Genomic DNA, 18,636 nt, shown 5'->3' with positions numbered 1-18,636 from the left:
ACCATTTCTTCCATCTGTGTTGGCTGGATCCAGCACAGAGGTTTTAATGTTGGCAAGAAGGATGTCATGAAGGGGGAGGTTTTTGTCATCAGCGAGACGAGGATGGGGATCATGCACTCATGTGCTCAAATACAAAATCACCAGTGTCTCAGATGTTACTTATGTCACAACTTGAGTGATTCATGAGTGTAAGGAAGAAAAAGTGGGACAGAGCTTCTGGTAGACGGGAGTGGAACAAGCACAGACCAAGAGCGAGTCCAAGGGGAAAGTTTGAGTTGTTGAGTTGTCTATGTGTCTGTGTTCATGCCTGTGTGCGTACATTCCTGCATGCATGTTAGTGTATGTGCACATCAATTAGACACAATACAGAAGTTATTCCCAACCATGGGTACCTGCACTCCAAGGGGAATTACTGCAGTTGCCAGTCTGAGGTATGGTGAAAAAATCTAGTTTTGTCAATTAGAGGGGAAAAAATGTAGAAATAAATAGCTAGTTAGTTTACAAGCTAGCTAACTAGCTCTCTGGCTAGCAACTAGTTAGCAATCTGGCAGAAGTCTAAACAGTTAGCTAAAAGTAATGTTTTAATAGTTGAAATACTTTAAGTAATCACAATAAGCAGCCTAAAGTGTTAAATAAAAGCAATGGATAAGTGGTTTAAATAGTTAGCTTAGAGTTTAAATTGTTGAAATAGCTAGTGGTAAATGTCTTAGGTTGGTAGCTAGCTAAACATATTTAAAACTTGAAAAGGTTAGCTAAAAGACAATGGAAAAATGCTTGAAATATAGATAAAAGTATTAAACAGTCGGCCAAGTTAGCTAAAAAAATAACAGATAAATGCTTGAAATAAAGCTAAAAGTATTAAACACTCGGCAAAGTTAACTAAAAAACCATGGAGAAATGCTTTAAGTATATAGTATTTGATAGTTGACAGCTAAAAGCAATGGATTAATGTTTAAAATGTAGCTAAAATTATTAAGCAGTTAAAAAGTGAATTGAAAATAATGGATAAATGCTTGAAATATAGCTAAAAGTATTAAACAGTCAACAAAGTTCACAAAAAAACAATGGATACATGTTTGAAATATAGCTACAAGTATTAAACAGTGATAAAAGTTGGCTAAAAGTAATGGTTAAATGGTTGAAATATTCAGCTTCTGCCACTCCAAGTGGTAGTAGGATAAATGTAAATCACCAAACTAACACAGATTAGTTCAATTCTGTTTTAAAGAAATTGCCTTATCTAGTAGTTTAACAACAAATAGATTAAAATAAATTGAAATTAACACATTTTGAACATGGCAGATGGTGTAGATGAGGGGGTACTTGGGATCATCTGACCAGTCTGGGAACTGCTGCAATATCAGACATGATCATCATAACTGTCTTATTGCTTACTGAGTAATGTGTGCTCCTCAGGTATGAACTAAAATTGTCTTTTTCACCTATTCTTTAACAATCAGATTTAAACTAAGGTCTCATGGTGGCAGCTCAGACTGCTCTCAGTCTCATTCTGTGTCCAATTAAATTGAGCTATGCACACATTTCAAACACAGTAGCATAATTAATTGAGTGACTGAGTATAGCAGATAGACTGTATGCATTTCAGCAGAGGTGTAAAGTGCCTCTGCATGTATTCACTGACTTCCCAGAGCCACAGTGCTCAGTAACAGAGTGTCGGGCTTTGGTTGGATGGCTGCCTCAAACTCAACATATGGCTTTTGTTAGGAGTCAGCTCTACTCTGTGTGTGTGTCTCTTTGTCCAGTTGTATGTCTCTCTTTCACACACTCAGACAAAATGGAAAATGTAAAGCTGGTGGAAAACATTCGGGGATTTCTTTCAAGCTTAATGAGTCTTGGCAGTGATTTGATGGCCTATCAGAAAGTCAGTGACATGTGAATGAGAGCTGCAGGTGAGAGTGTAAGACAGACAGTTGAATGACCTCTTATACTGCTCTGAGATTAGCCACGAATGATGGTTTAGCATAAAATCATCTGGCAGGGACAGAAACTGTAAGTGCATACTCCCTAGCTGTTTGCACTGAGATGAGCAGTGCAGATGCTCAGTCAATTGTCTTCATGAACCACAGGGGTACATTATTACTGCCCCTTAGGAGTACATTAGGATGACATCACATCATCATGTCTGGGAAGTTGTTGCCATGGCCTCTTCATCAACACACACTCTGACATCACCACAGCATGCCTCAGGTGGTCAATGAACCACAGACATGATGATTGTAGAGGAAACTTGTTAAATAAGCCACAAGGAGTCAGCTTCCCCTCCATACACAAATACAGAGTTAATTATCCTATTTGCGCTAAACACTGTACAATAACTTCTCACAGGTCTCAGCTGTACTTCACACATTTACTGTTCATGAATCCTGATTCTACATGCCTGCACATTACACCACTATGACAGAGATGTGAGTCAATGTCCACACTGTTCTGTGGTAGCGCAGACTGTCTAGAAACAGGCTTTGTTTTGTTCTGTTCGTTTTCAGCTCAGGTGGAAAGTCCCAGGCATGTCCTGTCCTGATGTAGGTCTCTCCACTGAGACACTGCAAGGTCAATGCAATACTGAAAAGCAACGAGGACCTTCATTGCAATTACATCCCAGTAGCAGGCCACCCTGAAACACCCATGTGCTGTTTCTTCCTCTTCATACCTCTCAAGCTGTTCGTCTCGCTCACACGGCTCATTACTTTGAACCTGTGGTTTAGGAAAACGGGACAACAGCAGCTTTTCCTCTGTTCTGCTCCGTGTTTTTCCCTTCCAACTTCTCTGTCTCTCGCACACACACCCACATCCACACACACACATACACACACAGGCCCTTTATCAGCCTTAGCTTGACACTTCATCCGGGAATTCTGGAATTTGGCTGCTGGTTTTCCATGGAAAAACTTTAATGGGGAAAGCAGTGGTGCTTTGAACGTGCGATAGGAGAGTGTGATTTTACATCGTCAGGCGAGCCAAGCGTGTTCCGCTCTGTACAACATTTGTTCTACCGAGCAGACACTGAATGGATTTTCAGCATGGTAGGCCGGGTCAGGGAGAGGGGACACACACGGGGCCAAACCTCAAGTACAAGGCCACATTACAAGCCACACGTCTTACCTTACTGCCTGCATCCTTCATTCTTCTATGTCTATTCCCACTGCGAGTTGATCTGTGTCTTCTCACTGTTTGCCTTTTCTACATCTGTCTTTCACACTAAGACTGCTTTTTTTTTACCCTTGAAGCCAAGACGTATTGTACGGTAGCATTGTAACTTAGCTTTGCAGGGTGTTACTGTAAATATACACCCTTGTGATTGACTTTCACATCCCCTGTCGAGAGCCCAAATGTCATGTCACGGTTGCACTCTCAAAAGGACAGTTCACGCTGTAACTTAAGTGACTGTCTATACTAGTTTAGTTTTGTCCACAAATTTCAAAGCGTTGAACAGCAGACGAGCGGCCAGACTTTCTGTGCAGTGCGAAGCATTTGCAGTAAATGTACAGTGTAGCTGACAATTTGCTCATGAATAAACATCAGAGCTCCTCAGCATCCAAGAAGTTACGGTGTCTTGCTTCTCAGCTGCTGAGCAAAAGTGAAGAGGAGCGTAAATGGGATTGCAAACTGGAGCAGGGTGTACTGTTCTCTGGCTCTGTCCAGAAACAGCACGCTCTGCTCTGTCTGTGTTGCAAAATGTAGACAAATATATTTGTTCAGTGCCTTTTTTAGGGCATCAACCTGGCGTTTACACATATTGTCTGAAAAATAGATGAAGTGTAAATAAACTAGACACAACTGAGACGAGATCCTGCAGGGAGCCAGTGCAGACAGCTGCAGAGATTAAAATGAGACAAAAATATGTTTCTTGAGAGGTACAAGGGAAAAATGCATCTAATACTTGTGGTCTAGACACACATTTAGGGGTGCTGGTAAGTGTATTTCTAAGATCTGGAGAGAGCCAGGTTCGCTGTTCATCCAATGAGTATATAAAGAGAACAGCGTGGGGAGGCGGCGCCCCGTTCTTTCCTATAAAAGTTAAAAAGACAAAAAAAGTTAAATTTCCAGGTGTAAAATTACCTGGATCTCATGCATCCTGTGGTCCATAGAGCAAATGCACTAGCTTTTCCTTTAGTTCTGCCTTCCATCTGCTCGGCCTTGGCCTCACTTACATGATTGACAGTCGCAAAATAACTCCGTATTTGGCTAAAACTGAAGTTTAAAACTGAAACACAGAAGGATTTAAATCAGAGCTATTTAAGTGTTTATACCTGGACATTGATGAACCTGAATTATCTGCTAATACACAGATGTCTTCACAATGTCAGCCTATTGGAAAAGTCTTTTTTGGCCCAGTGGCATTACGTTACAGACTCTGAAGTTGTAGTTCCACACTTTGGAAACTATGTCAAATTGGTTTTATAACTTGGTGCTCTTCCTGGAGGCTTGGTTTTCCACCTGCCTCCAGGCGTTATATTATGCTAAAATAGCAGCATCATGTCCCAAGCTCCACGCTTAACAAACGGACTCGAGATTGGGATTGATCCACTCATCTAATGCTTGGCAAGGAAGCAGATATTTTTATCCAAAATGTTGTGTTTGTTTTTTTGTTTAAATGCATCAAAGTTTTCTTTATCTGCTTGTCCCATGTAGTTTAGCCAGAAACTATGGCATCAACACATTTAAACAACTTGGAATAGCAAAATTGTTTTTGTAGAAATATTCTTTTTTTGTTGATCTAGCTGCACAATATCTAATGGAAATAATCAACTTGAACATGCAGTGTATATCAAAGCCATCAGTTCACTTTAGGACCTATGTATTTAAAAATGTATTAAGTCAGAGAAGCAGGCAGTTATGAAGTCTACATGCGTAATAGTGTTGTCCCAAAAGGTCAGTTAGCTACCATAGTCAACTAATCAATAAACACTCAGGGAGACTCAGTTTCTGTTATGTTCCCTTTTGGGAAAATATGACTGTCCTGTGACACATTATGTTTGGTACTTGTTTATAAGAAGTGCTTTTCACATACAGTACGTGCCATATATACATGTGTGAGAATTTCAGGGTCAGTGATGGTCAACACTGTGCATACACTTCTATACATTGCCTCTAAGCACACAGTGAAACATTTCTATTATGTAAAAGTACTATGAATTAATCCTCATAGTGGATAGCTCAGTCTTTATTGCTGACTAGTTTGAATTTTATACAGATAATTTTCCCTTTAAACTAAGTCCAAACCATAGTTCTCCCTAACAAGAAAAATCCTACAAATACAAAGCAGAATGATCTTCTGTAATTTCCCTGCAGGGGCTAGACAGTGTATTAATCATACTCATTTCCCTCATTTATGCAAGACAGTGTATTGTAGACATTAATCTGTCTGAAGCTCCCAAGACCTGTTCCAAACCAAACTCTCTCCATTTAGCTCCTGCCCACTGTTCAAACTAACAAATCCACATGCTCATCATCATTGTAATTATGGGAGAATTCAAATCAACCATCATTTTCTTTGCATGTTTCTCAAGAAGAACAACAAATCACTGCCCTGTCTTCCACCGTGCTAGCAGTTAAATAGTGATACTGCATGCAAGCGCAACACGCTGCTGAAATTGCGGTTCAGACAGGGATGAGATGAGGGATGTTTTTCCGCCGGATGGATTTCAAGCAAATTGTCCGGTTAGGTTCATGCAGTTGTTTGTTAGTCTGTCCCCGCCAGACATTGGCGTGTAGGGTTTATGTTCTGCCGTACATGCAGCACATGCGTGGAGCCAGACGGTTGCTCTGAGCAATCATCCGGCTCCACGCTGCAGAGGGGATTTGAGAGGTGGAAAGATGAAAGCAAAGATTAATGAGGTGAGGGGTATATTACTGCTACCAAGGCGCTGTCCAGTGGAGGCAGACAGTGGAAGACACATATTCATCATTTTGTGGTGTGCAGTTGTTAACAGACATGAGGTCTGTGTTCATTTGAACACCCACAAAGTTAAGTGTGTACAGAGAGACTGGTAACAAGTCAGAGGAATGACATGTTCTCTGCAGACACAATATGTCTTTTATTTTATTTCTGCCCAAAATGCGCTTAACGTTCCCTGAGGCACTCCTCAGCTTAGTGTTGTGGGATGGAGGGGGGAAAAAGTGTTAGAGGGTGCTACCGGGGAGTTGTTGTAAATGAAAAGCATTCTGGTGGGTTTATCTGATTGAACACACATGCTTGTTAGGCAAGTGGCATTGTAAACACAAGGGGGGCTGGTGGGAATGGCGGCTCTCATTAGCAAGCTCATAATGAGTGAGATAAGGATCTGAGATGGTCTGGCTGGGGTTGGGAGGGTATGGTTAATACCCAGGACCCACAGCATGTGTATGTGTATGTGTATGTGTATGTGTGTGTGGCTTGTAGACCTCACAGCACAGCCTGGGAACATAAGCTGCTACACATGTTTGTACTATACGTAAGCCATGTAATAAGATGACTATGTAGATGTATCTTTGTGTGTGAATGTGTGTGTGTTTCTTCTCTTGTTTTTGCTTGTGCTTGCGTGCCATGAGAATGGCAACGTGTCATCACATCTCCTGAAAAGTGGAGAAGTGGATGGAAAAGAAAAGTCAAGTTAAAAGAGAAAATTAAGCGACAGATGGACATTCAGACACATGTAGGCGAAACAGACAAACACAAATTCATCAACATGTTATTGTGCCCAACAGGCCAACATCAAATGGAAATTTTCAGAAGGTCAAACACAGGCGCCATGTGTCTACAAATACTGTTCTCTTCACAAAACTGCTTACCAACAGGGCTTTCACAAAATTATGGAAAACACACACATTTCTGCTTGCGTTACCGCAGCGATCTGTCAGCACCTGGTGACATCTCTGTTTGTTTAATATGTATTACTCATGCGTTTTAATCCCAGCTCCAAGCGTCTCCTCCTAGTGGTCTTTTGATGATGTGCAACAGATGATGTGAGGTGACAGCCAGAGAGAGAGAAGGGCTCCAACAGAAAGCTTGGATGTATCTTAGATCCAGAGACAATGGTTTAATGTTTGAAGCAGGGATGCACAACTTGCTTTGCCTGAGGGCCAGTTAATAAACAGTATGCCTGTTTTCAACCTTTTAGTCCTCGCTGTCCTCACTCATCCTCGCACAGAGGCAAATGCAGTCACAGCAGCCCCATTCAGGTCAGGTATAGGGGTGTCTCTAGGATTTGAGGACATTCGGAGCTTAACCTTGAGTTTATTTTCATTGTTAATTAGAAAATGATCAACAGGCTGTAAATGAAGTGGCTTATAGGTCTGTGATGAAAAAGTTATCTAAAGCATGTGTCTCTTTTATTTTAACTGTAATTTTGGTGACAGATATATTGTTGACAGAGTTGCTGCTCCTATTTGAGCACTGAACATGAAGTACGATGCTGACAGTGGCAGTTTAAAGTGCTGGTACGAAGGTGTAAGCCAGTGAGAGTGATCATGTAACATAATGAGACGAGGGATGCTGTGTCCTCTCCCTGCTGCAGTCAGATGTCAGGGTTAAAGGATGGTTTACAGGAACTCAGGGAGCCTTGGCTTGGTACTCTGGAGCTGTGGTTTAGGAAAACGGGACAACAGGAGTCTTTCCTTTCTTTGCCCTTCTGTTTTTGTTTTATCCCCCCCCCCCCCCCCCTCCTTTCCTTTCTCTCTTGCTCTTTCACTCTATCAAATTGTGGTCTAGAAAGGCATGCCCTCCCACCTTTGATTTAGCTTCCCTCCGCTCTTTGTTGGGGGTCTGTGTTGCTGCAGTCAGCAGAACCGCAGAAAAGCACTATGTCAGGCTGTCTTCAGTGTTGTAGTCTGCTCTGCAGGCGGAGGGAGGGACCTGCTATCTGACTCAAACAGGAAGGCATTTATATCCTCAACATGCCATGATCCTGGCACCATTTCTCTATGAGCGCGGCCAGTGGAAAGTCTGATCCCCTTGACAGAAGGGCAGATTGATTCCTTGCATATGGCACAGAACATGTCTGTCGGGGCCGGCAACATGCATGTTTTACTCTGCACAAAACTCCACTTGTCATACACACACAGAGGGAGAAATGCCCCTGTGCTTGTCAGGTTTTTCCTTGTCTGTGAACTGTTTCACATTGTGTGTGTTTCCTTTCACCTGTACATTATTTCATACTTCGGCTAACTACCCATGTCTCTTTATGTTTGTGTCTGCAGGGACAGAAAGGTTACCCTGGTCCACCTGGACTCCCTGGAGAGCCTGTAAGTATCTTTTTACATTTCTTTTCCCTTCGCTTTGATGCTCTGTACATGTCGTTCTCCCACACCACTGTTATTCTTCACACCTCTATTAATACCACACTTAATAAAAGTCCAACTCTCCCATATCTTGCAACTCATGCTAAATGATGTAATGTTATTATCTGTGTTTCTTGCTTATAGATAAAGCATCCCTCTAACTGTTGCACACCCCATTACCTGCACTTTATCCCTTCATGAGTGTTGAATGTTTTGCTCTAGAGTCCACCACCAAGGCCCTTCTTGATGACTAATCCCTCATATTCTCACCTCATTCTTTTAAAGCTCAGTCGTCATCCAGCCAGTCTGTGTGCATGTGTGTGTGTTTGTGTGCGCGTACCGAGCATGCCTGCAGTGTAGCCAGATTAGATTAGCCTGTTATGAAGAACTGGTGAGGACAGACATCTGGCCAAAGTGCTGTGCTGCAGCGATGCTCTCCAGGATATCAGAAAGTGATGCCAAAGAGAGGGAAAATAGAGAGAAGAGAAACAGGAGCAAGCCAACTAGGCCAACAGTGACACACTCACGGCTATTACACTGCAGCTTTGGAGAAAGTTTTCCTTTGTGTGACTTTCTTTCTCTGGACCGTCCCCTGCCGCAATGTTCTGCCTCTCCTCCAGCATTTTATACTGATGCTTAATCTTGTTTATGCATTTCATTTCTCTGATACTCGCATCCTCCTTTGGCTGTCCCTCTGTCTTTAAAATCACTTCAATGAACTCTTTATTTGCTGGTACAAGTAGGAGGAGACATGACTTTGGCTATTCAGTCCAGCCCAAAAGAACTATTTTAAGTGTGGAGCATCCAGCCGCATGTCCAGAGCTATTTTCAGTCGGGCTGGGTCATACTACTGTTGGTATTAAGGAAAGGCCTGAGTCACGGAAAGCAGAGTGGAACATTCTCCTCATTGTCACACAGTTTTAAGTAAGTCCCCGTTCTCCGGGTGACGTCACCAGTGCAGGGAGTTCCCGCACTACTCATCATGAAGAAGGAGTACTCTTTCTCTCACACCATCATGTTCTTCCACTCTGTCCATCCTCAAACGCCCCCCTCTTTCCCACAGAGCCACTGCAGATGATGACCACAGCTCTAGCCTTGAGTCTGAATCACCGCAGTACCAGTGACAAAGTAATAAGTACAACTGTTTGGCAGTGTGGGCCTTTGAGAGCAAAGGCCAGCTGGTGTGCATAAAGTGTTGATGACTCTTTGTTACTGTAATACACCATGGGCCGTGCTCAGAGCCCCACTCCAAACCTCACTCAGCCAAATTCTTGTCTGGTTTTAACTGGCTGCATTATGCACTATATTTATCCAAGAGAGGGGGAATGGCAAGCAGTGCACATGGCTGCACGTCCGGAGTGTGTCAAAGGAAGTTATACATGAACACTTGTGCTCTGAGAAATTTTGGACACAAGCTGCTGTGGTGTGTGTTATGCACACTCACACACACATAAATCAAACTCCTAATTAGCTTCTATACACAGTAACCATGAATCCTGGTAACCAACAAATATAGTTGTCAGGAATGATTGTCCTTAAGCTCAGGTTTGAGGCACATGTACTTTATGTAAATATTTTCATTTCACACCGCTTTTTATTTCTAAGTATTATAATATTTGCTCCACTTAATTGAGTGCTTTATTTTTTATACTTTTAAGTTCTTTTTGCCAATAATACAGCACATACTTTTACTTAAGTAACATTTGCAACTTTTCCTTGTATTGGAGTATTTTAACAGTGCAATATTACTAATTTGCTTAAAGGTACAATCTGTAGGGTTTAGGGGGATATATTGGAAGAAGTTAAATCTAATATAAGTATTTTTTCTTTAGTGTGTATTCATTTGAAATGTGTTTTTGTTACCTTAGAAAGAGCCATTTATATCTAAATAGAGAGGGTCCTGCTCTACAGAGATCACCATGTTGCACTGCCATGTTTCTACAGTAGCCCAGAACGGACAAGCCAAACAGTGGCTTTAGAAAGGACCAATGGCGTTTTTGTTCCAGCCACCATAGTTAGCACACTCTCTGCGACGAGCAGTGTTGTAAAAACACAGATGCTTTATTCATTGTTTTTACTGATTTAAATCACTGGGCCTGTTTGTGTTGGAGCGAAAGAGACCTCTGAGGATAATTTGGCGCCCAGTAAAAACCTCCTGAACGTCTGGCTGTTAAGTTATCAAAGATAAAAAGTGAGCACATTAGCACACATTAGCAGGTGTTGGGCCAGCAGCCCATCTGTAACAGCTGAAAAGTGTCTGAGAAACACAGCTCTGTAACATGAAATTACTTTTTCGGTGTGTTTACTGGTTCAGATGACCTGGTCTGTTTGTTTTGAAGACCTCTGCGAATAATTAAGCTCCTGGTAAATATGTCCTGAACAATGAACACTGAAGGAGTTCTAACCAGGAGTTCATGTGGGCACGTGGTTGAAGTTTCAGCTGGCTGCAATTAGCAGTTCTTACCGCTAGATGCCGCTAAATCCACACATTGCTCCTTTAAGTAAAGTATCTGAATCATTTCTGTAACACGGGCTGTATGGATAAAGTCCTTTATTATGGTGAGGTCTGACACAATATCAGATTTTCAGTACAGGATTAACAAGACCAAAGGAGTTCATGATAACGATTTTACCACATCTATCAGTCAAATTCAGCTTAAACGTAGTTGATTGTGTGTTTTGTTTCTTGTATTGGCAAATAAATTACACTCAAAATACAAGTGTAGGGAGCTGGAGAGGAAGTCTGTAACCATAACTGTACAAAAGCGTACAAAAACAATTACACTTAATGGATGTGAAAAGGCAACCAGATGGTGCTGGGAGGAGACAAAGTGAGAACAGAAAGAAATGGAAATGATTTTAAGAGGCACTGATTATTTACATGATATTATCATATGAATATTATCAACTGTGTCAATATTTCATATATAAATATCAAGGTTATCGTCAATATCATTATTTTGCAACACCCCTAATCAGGGTATTTCAGTATAAAGTGATATAGTGGTTTTGTTTGTTTGTTTGTTGGTTGGTTTTTAAACTAAGTTGAAAGACAAAATGGCAAGATTGGTAGCAACTGGGAAAGTGATAGTAAGAGTGAATTTAAATAATTTATACAGAATTTATATAGAATAAGTCCTCCTTATTGATTTACATACTGTAGACAAAGTCATGTTCAACTGTGCCAGATGACTGTTCTTGCGCTTTCAACACAGAGGTCCATTTTTAGGTGAAGCAAACACAGTCATCTCCTTATTATACAGTAGCTGGCTCCTTTTAGTGTAGTCCATCCCCTCTACTCTGTCTCCCTCTCTGAAACTGTCTGCTGCTGTGCAGAATGGCCTGACTGTGTGTTTGTATTACTGTAATTTTGATCACCTCCCCACCTCTCTCTCTCTCTGTCTTTCCCTCTCTCTCTCTCTCCGTCTCTCTCTTCCCTGCAGGGAGAGCAAGGTCCAGTCGGAAGCCCAGGTGCCAAAGGTTATCCTGGCAGGCAGGTGCAGTAAATCCTCTGCTGTGACTGGTACAGTTGTAGTCAGGGCCATAGTAAGGGCTGAGGGCCAAGTGGAATTAGGTTATGTTGAACAGCTGATTTGGAGGAAAATATTTGGGTAAACACTGTATGGAGGAGTTGGAATATTTAAAAAGAAATGAAGCTACAGCCTCAGAAATTACCATGAAGCTGAATGGGGACATTTATTACAGAGTTACCATATTTAAATGTATTATACTGTACAGGAGTACCTGTTATTGAGTCTGTCCACTTTACAGCATGTGGGCTCACTGACATCTTTAAAACTATTTGTATAAATGATTTAAGAATTAAATTAATTGAATGCAGTTTTACATTTTAAAAATGCAAAAGTGAAACACATTCACAGTGTATTTTGGAAAAACACAATTTTAGGTACAAACCAGAAAAGTGCTGAACTGTAGAAATAAAGTTCCTCTCATTGTTTTTAAGGGTTTACCAGGGCCAATAGGACCATTGGGGCCTAAAGGCGTTCGGGTAAGTTAACTCAACATCTTCCCTACAAATGTGCTGCTCAAGTTTGATTTTATCAGTCTAAATTACTAACATTGGTGCTTTGACAGGACCAGTGACTCTGTTTATAGGGATGGCGGTCAGCCTGACAGCTTTCTGACACTTTTTATTACACAATATTTATAGAAGGAGACTCAGCTAAAACATGCAGAAAGTTGTTTAATTGAAGGTTGCAGACTGTTGGCATTTCGTGCTGTAAACCTGTTGTTGCATGAAAACATGCATGTGCACGTAGATGCAACAACATCCGAAGTGCATGCATGTGGGAGAGCATGCATGCACTTTGGCGCCCCAGCATCCACCTCTGCACACATACACACATTCATACACGCTTGTTCAACCAGTGTGTTCCACTATTAATAGTATGCTAAACTTAGGAGCCTTTACTCGTAATGTAAACATAGTATTACTGTATACAGACACTTACTGAGGGACTGGCTGTTGATAAGCCTCTGCATACAAACACACACCCTTAAGGTACACAAACAAAGAAACACACACTCACAGACACAAACAGTGATTTTTATGTTGCGTTCCAATAAAGGTTCTTTATCAGCTCCCCTTGGCTGCTCCAAAGCCTCCCCTGCCCCCACTGGCTGGAATTTCCTGTTTAAGCTCCGTATGAGGCCCTGCTGTCTTAAGGAGGCATTCTAGTCCTCTCGCTCTCTCACTGAGCCACCTTTCCAAATATTCTGCACTCCCTTTTGCAGCCATATTGTATGCACGTCAACCAACTCTACTCAAACTATCATCCAACTGTTTCTCCGGTGTTCTACTATTGTTGTGTTTGTGCTCCTGTTCCTCTGTGTGTGTCTCCCCCTGCACCTACAGCTCACTGTGATGTCCTGGCTATCTTCAGAGATCCCTGGCGTGAGGGTATGTGCCCTTGGACTACATCGTGGAAGCCAGCACCATGCAGTCCATGGGCATATACACTTGCCTCATGGCTTGGTTCTTCATAGAAGCCCACGCTATCCATGCTGGACCCTCGGCCCTTGAAACCCAACCCTAGAGCCAATGGGGAGTTGCTGTTCTTCCTGCTGCTTTTGTGGCATCCAAATACTCACATCTTCATATTCCTCCTCTTTCCTCTTTGTCCTGTCTTCCTCTCTCCTCTCCTCTCCTCTCCTGCAGGGTTTCATTGGAATCCCGGGGCTTTTTGGCCTGCCTGGGCCTGATGGCGAAAGAGTGAGTTCTTATCAAATGTGTATTTTCTCTCAAGCACGGTCAATAATTGCAGAAAATGTACAGTGACTAACTGAAACCAGCCAATGGGTCCTATGAGATGAAAACACTGCCTCTCTTGCCATTTCATTCAGCTGTCTTGTTGTTGTTATAATGCTGGAAACAGTCCCCAGCTGTCCGAGACGCTGCTGTACAAGGCTGTGTGGGAGTGTTGATGACTCATATGATAAAAGCCCCCTCTTAGAGCCTTTGAACTGCCTGAACTCATCAAGGCCACCTCCTTCTGTATAGCCTCTAAAACATGAAGCGATTAGCCTACTTATGACATGCTCCAGAAGGTTGCGTCAGTGAAGGGCAGGCTGTAATCAGGACCCCTTCAGCCAGCCAGCCAGCCAGCCAGTTAGCAAGATGGCTCATACCTTTGCAGCACACAACAGACGGTGTCTGCCTGTCTTCTCCCAGGAGAAACTGGTGTTTATTTAACATATATGTCTTAGATGGGGGCCTAAATCCCTTATAATAGGCTGGGAAAATGTTGGGAAGGCTGCAGTCAGCTGTTCCTCACATCTGTTGAAGCAAGAGTTGAGAGAAGCTCGCAGCTATGGCTTTTTAATTGTGTGTTTTGGGCTTGAATCAGTTATGCCCAAAAGGGTTATGCTTTGGTTTTGATATGGTTTTTACATAATGTCTGTCTTTCTTCTTTTTCTTTCTGTCTTTCTTGAACCCTGTCCTTTTCCCTCTTCTGTTTTGTTTTTCTATTCCACCTCCGCTCTCTCTTGATTTGTTTTCAGGGCATTCCCGGTGAACCAGGGAAGAGGGGCAAGATGGGTAGGCCGGTAAAGTTTTGTCTCAACATACTTTACAGATAATCTTTTCAAAGTGTGATGAATTGTGCGCAGCTGACTGTGAATGTATAATCTGTTATGATTGACTGAGTTGGGGAGGTGGTGACAGATATCAAATACCATTCAAATGAGGCAATGATATGAATTAAAAACACAATTAAGTTTTAAAATTCATTCTTCTATGTAGGTCAAATTGAGAGCTTTCGGCGCAAAGACTCCAGCACCTACACTACATATGTGAAAATTTATAAGGTCTGGATTTACGTCATTGTGTCAGCTCAGTATTTCCATAGCTGTTGGAAGGGTTAACTGCAGCTTGAATACATGTGGAATCCCACCAGCCGCACGTCGGGGTCTTGGATGCAACAAGAAAAAGGCTTTTGTTGAAATTAAGGGCTTTTGGTCCCCCCCAGCATGGAGCCAAGCCATTTGGAGGAAGCCGTCGGTTCTGTTGTGTGTGTCAGATAGTGTTCAAAGTCAGTTTGACAGACTGTTTCAGAAAGACTGTGTAACCCTGAAACTCACTGCTGAGATCATTCTGCAGCTGTTGCTTATTGGCTTTTCAGTAAATAAGGCATTTATAGACCAACACGCGAGCCAGTGTCCGCTTAGTGTGAGGTTTTGAGAACTGCAGCTTATTCTGTAATTAGAGAAATGTTTCGGAGGAAGCTGTGGATGCGGATTCACCATGTGTGAGGCTTTGAATCGTGTTTGCATTGGGTTTTTGTGTTGTATGTGTGTGTTCTTCCCACTCAGAAAGGGGCTGTATCATAAGAATCTTGAGCTGATTTAGTTTTTAAGACACTTTTCTGCAACACAGAACATGTTAAAGGGACAGTTCATCCCCAAAATCCAAAATACATATCTTTCATCCTACCTGTAGTGGTAATAATCAGTCTAGACTGTTGTGGTGTGGGTTGTTGAGTGTTGGAGATATCTGCCATAGAGATGTATGCCTTCTCTCAAATATAATGGGCCTAGATAGCACTCAGCTTGTGGTGCTTAAAAAACAAAAACAAACAAAAAAAACAAAAACATTAAAAAAAACTCAACAGTAATGTGTCTTTCCAGAAACCATGATGTGATTACTCAAGATAATCCACAGACATTACTGTAAGCAGTTTCACATGGGAATTATTTTCTCTCTACCAAACTACATCCCCAAACTGTATCCTTATACAGATGAAGTGTGCATCTACTGGTCGCTCACCTAGCACCACTGAGCTAGCAAATGTCACAGCTCAGCTGAGGAGGATGCCATTAATGTTTACCAGAGGCATGTTGACTTGAGTCACACAACTTGGACTCAGGTTAGACTCGAGTCACAAATTTGATTTGACAAATCCAAAAAAGACTTTTGACTTGAAAATTCTTTATACTTCCCCATAGCCAATTTGGGAAGAGAGAGTTGTAGCCAATTTCCAACATGAGATCATTAAATACAACAAGACAGGACAGAAGTATACAAAATTCATTCTGTTGTGGTTCCAGTTAATAGTGCTGTTATGCTACGAAAATCCTTGTCAGCATTACTTTTTCTTGTTTTAACAAATAAATACAATTTTTAAAAAGCATTTATGATTTTTGTAAATTCACTATATTATTATTTTGTTGTTAAAATGGCCAATAAGATTGGCAAAAAAGTGCATTATGACTTATTTAACTTAAAGTTAAGGACTTGGTTATTGCCTGTCTTGACTTGGGATTTGAGTGCAAAGACTTGAGACTTACTTGTGATTTGCAAAACGATGACTTGGTCCCACCTCTGATATTTACATCTTGCACTGTCACAAGAACAAGCCTCTCATCGATGAGTAGATGCACACTTCCTTCTGCATGATGATATGGTTGGTGAGTATAATTCGGTTGAAAGAAAACAAGAAAAGGCAGGCATCTCAACTGCTGATACCTCCAACACTTTGCAACTCACACCAAAACAGTCTATACTGGTAAATAGCACTTCGGGTGACCTCAAAACCAAAAACATGTACTTTTGATTTTGGGGTAAGCTGCTCCTTTAAGGCCATTTCACAGCTTTGGCACAAGTTATGCAAAACTAAAAGTATTCATATGTAAGTACTGTCATCACAGTTGGTCTTTTCCTGCTCCAAGCAGAACCCGGGTGACTTTACGACAGCAGCACCAGCAGCAGCACCGCTATTCAAGGCCAACAACAAATTTATGACAATGTATAGCAATCCATATCATTGTTTAGGCAGTGTAATACTAAGAGAATAGAGGAGCAACGGAGTCCTATAAATTTGTTCATTTAAAATTCTGTAAAAGGCCATTTAACTGCAATCACCTTTTACAACTGACCTGCAAACGCAAGTGGAAAACACACATCTTATTGTCGTCATTTGATTCCAGTGCTCCTGCATGGAAAGTGGAAAGCTCGGACACTTACAAGATGATCCCTAAGAGATCATCCCTCTTCTCCCTGACGGAGGAGAAAGAACAGAAGAAGCACCTGTATGGGAGCCAGACATTTTAAAGTCTGTAACCGCGGTGCTTGAGCTCTGTCGAGGAAATACACACACACACAATCAGACCGCCATCTACCAAAGAGTGATGAGGGAACAGATATATCTAAAACAGTGGAGCATGTAAAAAGTTTCTGAAGTGCATTGCCAACAGGTCTGCATTTCAGTTTAACTTTTATTTTGCACTGTGTAGGGTTTGTTTGTCTTTTTGAGGTTGTTTTAATAAGACTCATCCTGGCAGTTCTCTCACATCAACCTGGTATCTGGCAGTGAGTGCTGCTGCTGTGTGGTACTATTTGAGGTCGAAGCTGAAGAACAGGGTTCTCTGACATCATGTAAAAGCGGACATACACTAAAGGCTCATATGACTCTCATCAAAGGCCTTTTATTAAAGTGCTGTACTTGGCGAGGCTATGTTTCCCACATTTGTCCTTAGTTTGTACGGCAGCGGTGACAGCTGTATGATTCATCCTTTGGGCCACTGTCATGCTTCATAGATTTCTTTTGCACTTGTGCTTCCCCCTGTGCGTACAATCTCTTAGAATCATAAAGCAGTCCCATGCAGTTTTTTTGGGAGGGATCCCAAATGTCATCCAATAGCCTAGAAAGAACAAAAAGAAGCATTTGGATGCACTGTACGATTACAGCATTTAGTGTAGTTACGTTTGTGCCATTGACCTGATGGGATGTGTCAGCAGACTGAATGATAGGTGAACATTAACATACCATCAGTCACATAGATACGGTATTGTTTAAAGCCAAAATTATCCCAGTTTAGAAAAAACACCAGACTCAAATACAAAGAGTTACATTTACTCAGCAGATTCTATTTCTAAATCACAGATTAAAGTAAATATACATGCTTTATATCTAAAATATCTCTACTGTTACAAAAATAGCTGCTTATTCTGGAGGTATCTGCAGTAATTAGCATTTTGAGGCCACAGCAGCAGGACCCAATCATTACGAGCATTTCTTGATGGTCAGTGTTTAAGACGCATTGGCCCTCGTGCCTTCTGCAGATGGTCTTTGCAGCACCACCAACTGTTAGCATAGCTCAGATTAGCATCCCGTTTACTGCTAAATGGACGGAGTAATGACTTGGCTCCCTTGTTGCATTTAGGAAGCATACTCAGCCTAGGCACAACAGTTGGTTGCCCACACCCTACAGCTGATAGATTTAATGCCTATAATGGAGCAATTATGCTCTTATTTTGTACATATTTCAGATTACATTCTGTCTAATGTTACGTTTGACTTAAATTGTTATAATTGCGGTGCAATTACAGTAGCAGCACTCTTGGTTGTGTAGCAGTCAGCGGTATTTGTGAAAACACACAGCGTGAATTTGACTCCATGGTTAAAGACATAATGGTTTACTTGACATTTGATGGTGCTGAAGGTATATAATTTAAACGCACCCTCCTCCAATGAGAAACACATTTTTGTCATATTTTACAACAATTCTGTAATTGAGGAGTGTGGTTTTTATTACTGCAGCAGTTTTTGCAGAATGAATGAAATTAGCATTGCATTTAAGTGTGGTTATTGTACATTAAAACAGCTATAACCAAAAATATTTTTACATAAACAATAGATTAAATTATTACTTTTATGTGAATTATGTTGCTCTGTGGAGATTTATAGCAGCTTTCAGCTCATTGTTTTGGTTTTTCTTTCCATAACTTTACTGTTTTGATTCACTCTCAGTGCTCTCACAGTTTGTTTTTCAGAGGCAGCAGGCAGCTTTTTTCTTAAAAAAAAAAAAATCTTAAAAAAACAAACCAAACAGCAGACAGAC

At 41.4% G+C, this 18,636-nt stretch overlaps 1 protein-coding gene across 1 annotated transcript in view; it reads left to right on the top strand.

Annotated features, from left to right (window-relative positions):
* col27a1a (collagen, type XXVII, alpha 1a) overlaps positions 1-18,636 on the top strand; it is an 86,323-nt gene that overhangs the window by 29,465 nt on the left and 38,222 nt on the right. The window contains exons 8-12 of the mRNA XM_049603397.1: positions 8,197-8,241; positions 11,721-11,774; positions 12,242-12,286; positions 13,457-13,510; positions 14,299-14,343. Of these exons, the coding sequence (XP_049459354.1) occupies positions 8,197-8,241; positions 11,721-11,774; positions 12,242-12,286; positions 13,457-13,510; positions 14,299-14,343 (243 nt within the window). The remainder of the gene's footprint in view (positions 1-8,196; positions 8,242-11,720; positions 11,775-12,241; positions 12,287-13,456; positions 13,511-14,298; positions 14,344-18,636) is intronic.

The sequence above is a fragment of the Epinephelus fuscoguttatus genome, linkage group LG18, assembly GCF_011397635.1.
Source record: "Epinephelus fuscoguttatus linkage group LG18, E.fuscoguttatus.final_Chr_v1".
NCBI classification, from domain to species: Eukaryota; Metazoa; Chordata; class Actinopteri; order Perciformes; family Serranidae; genus Epinephelus; species Epinephelus fuscoguttatus.
This window is presented reverse-complemented; position numbering and strand designations above follow the sequence as displayed.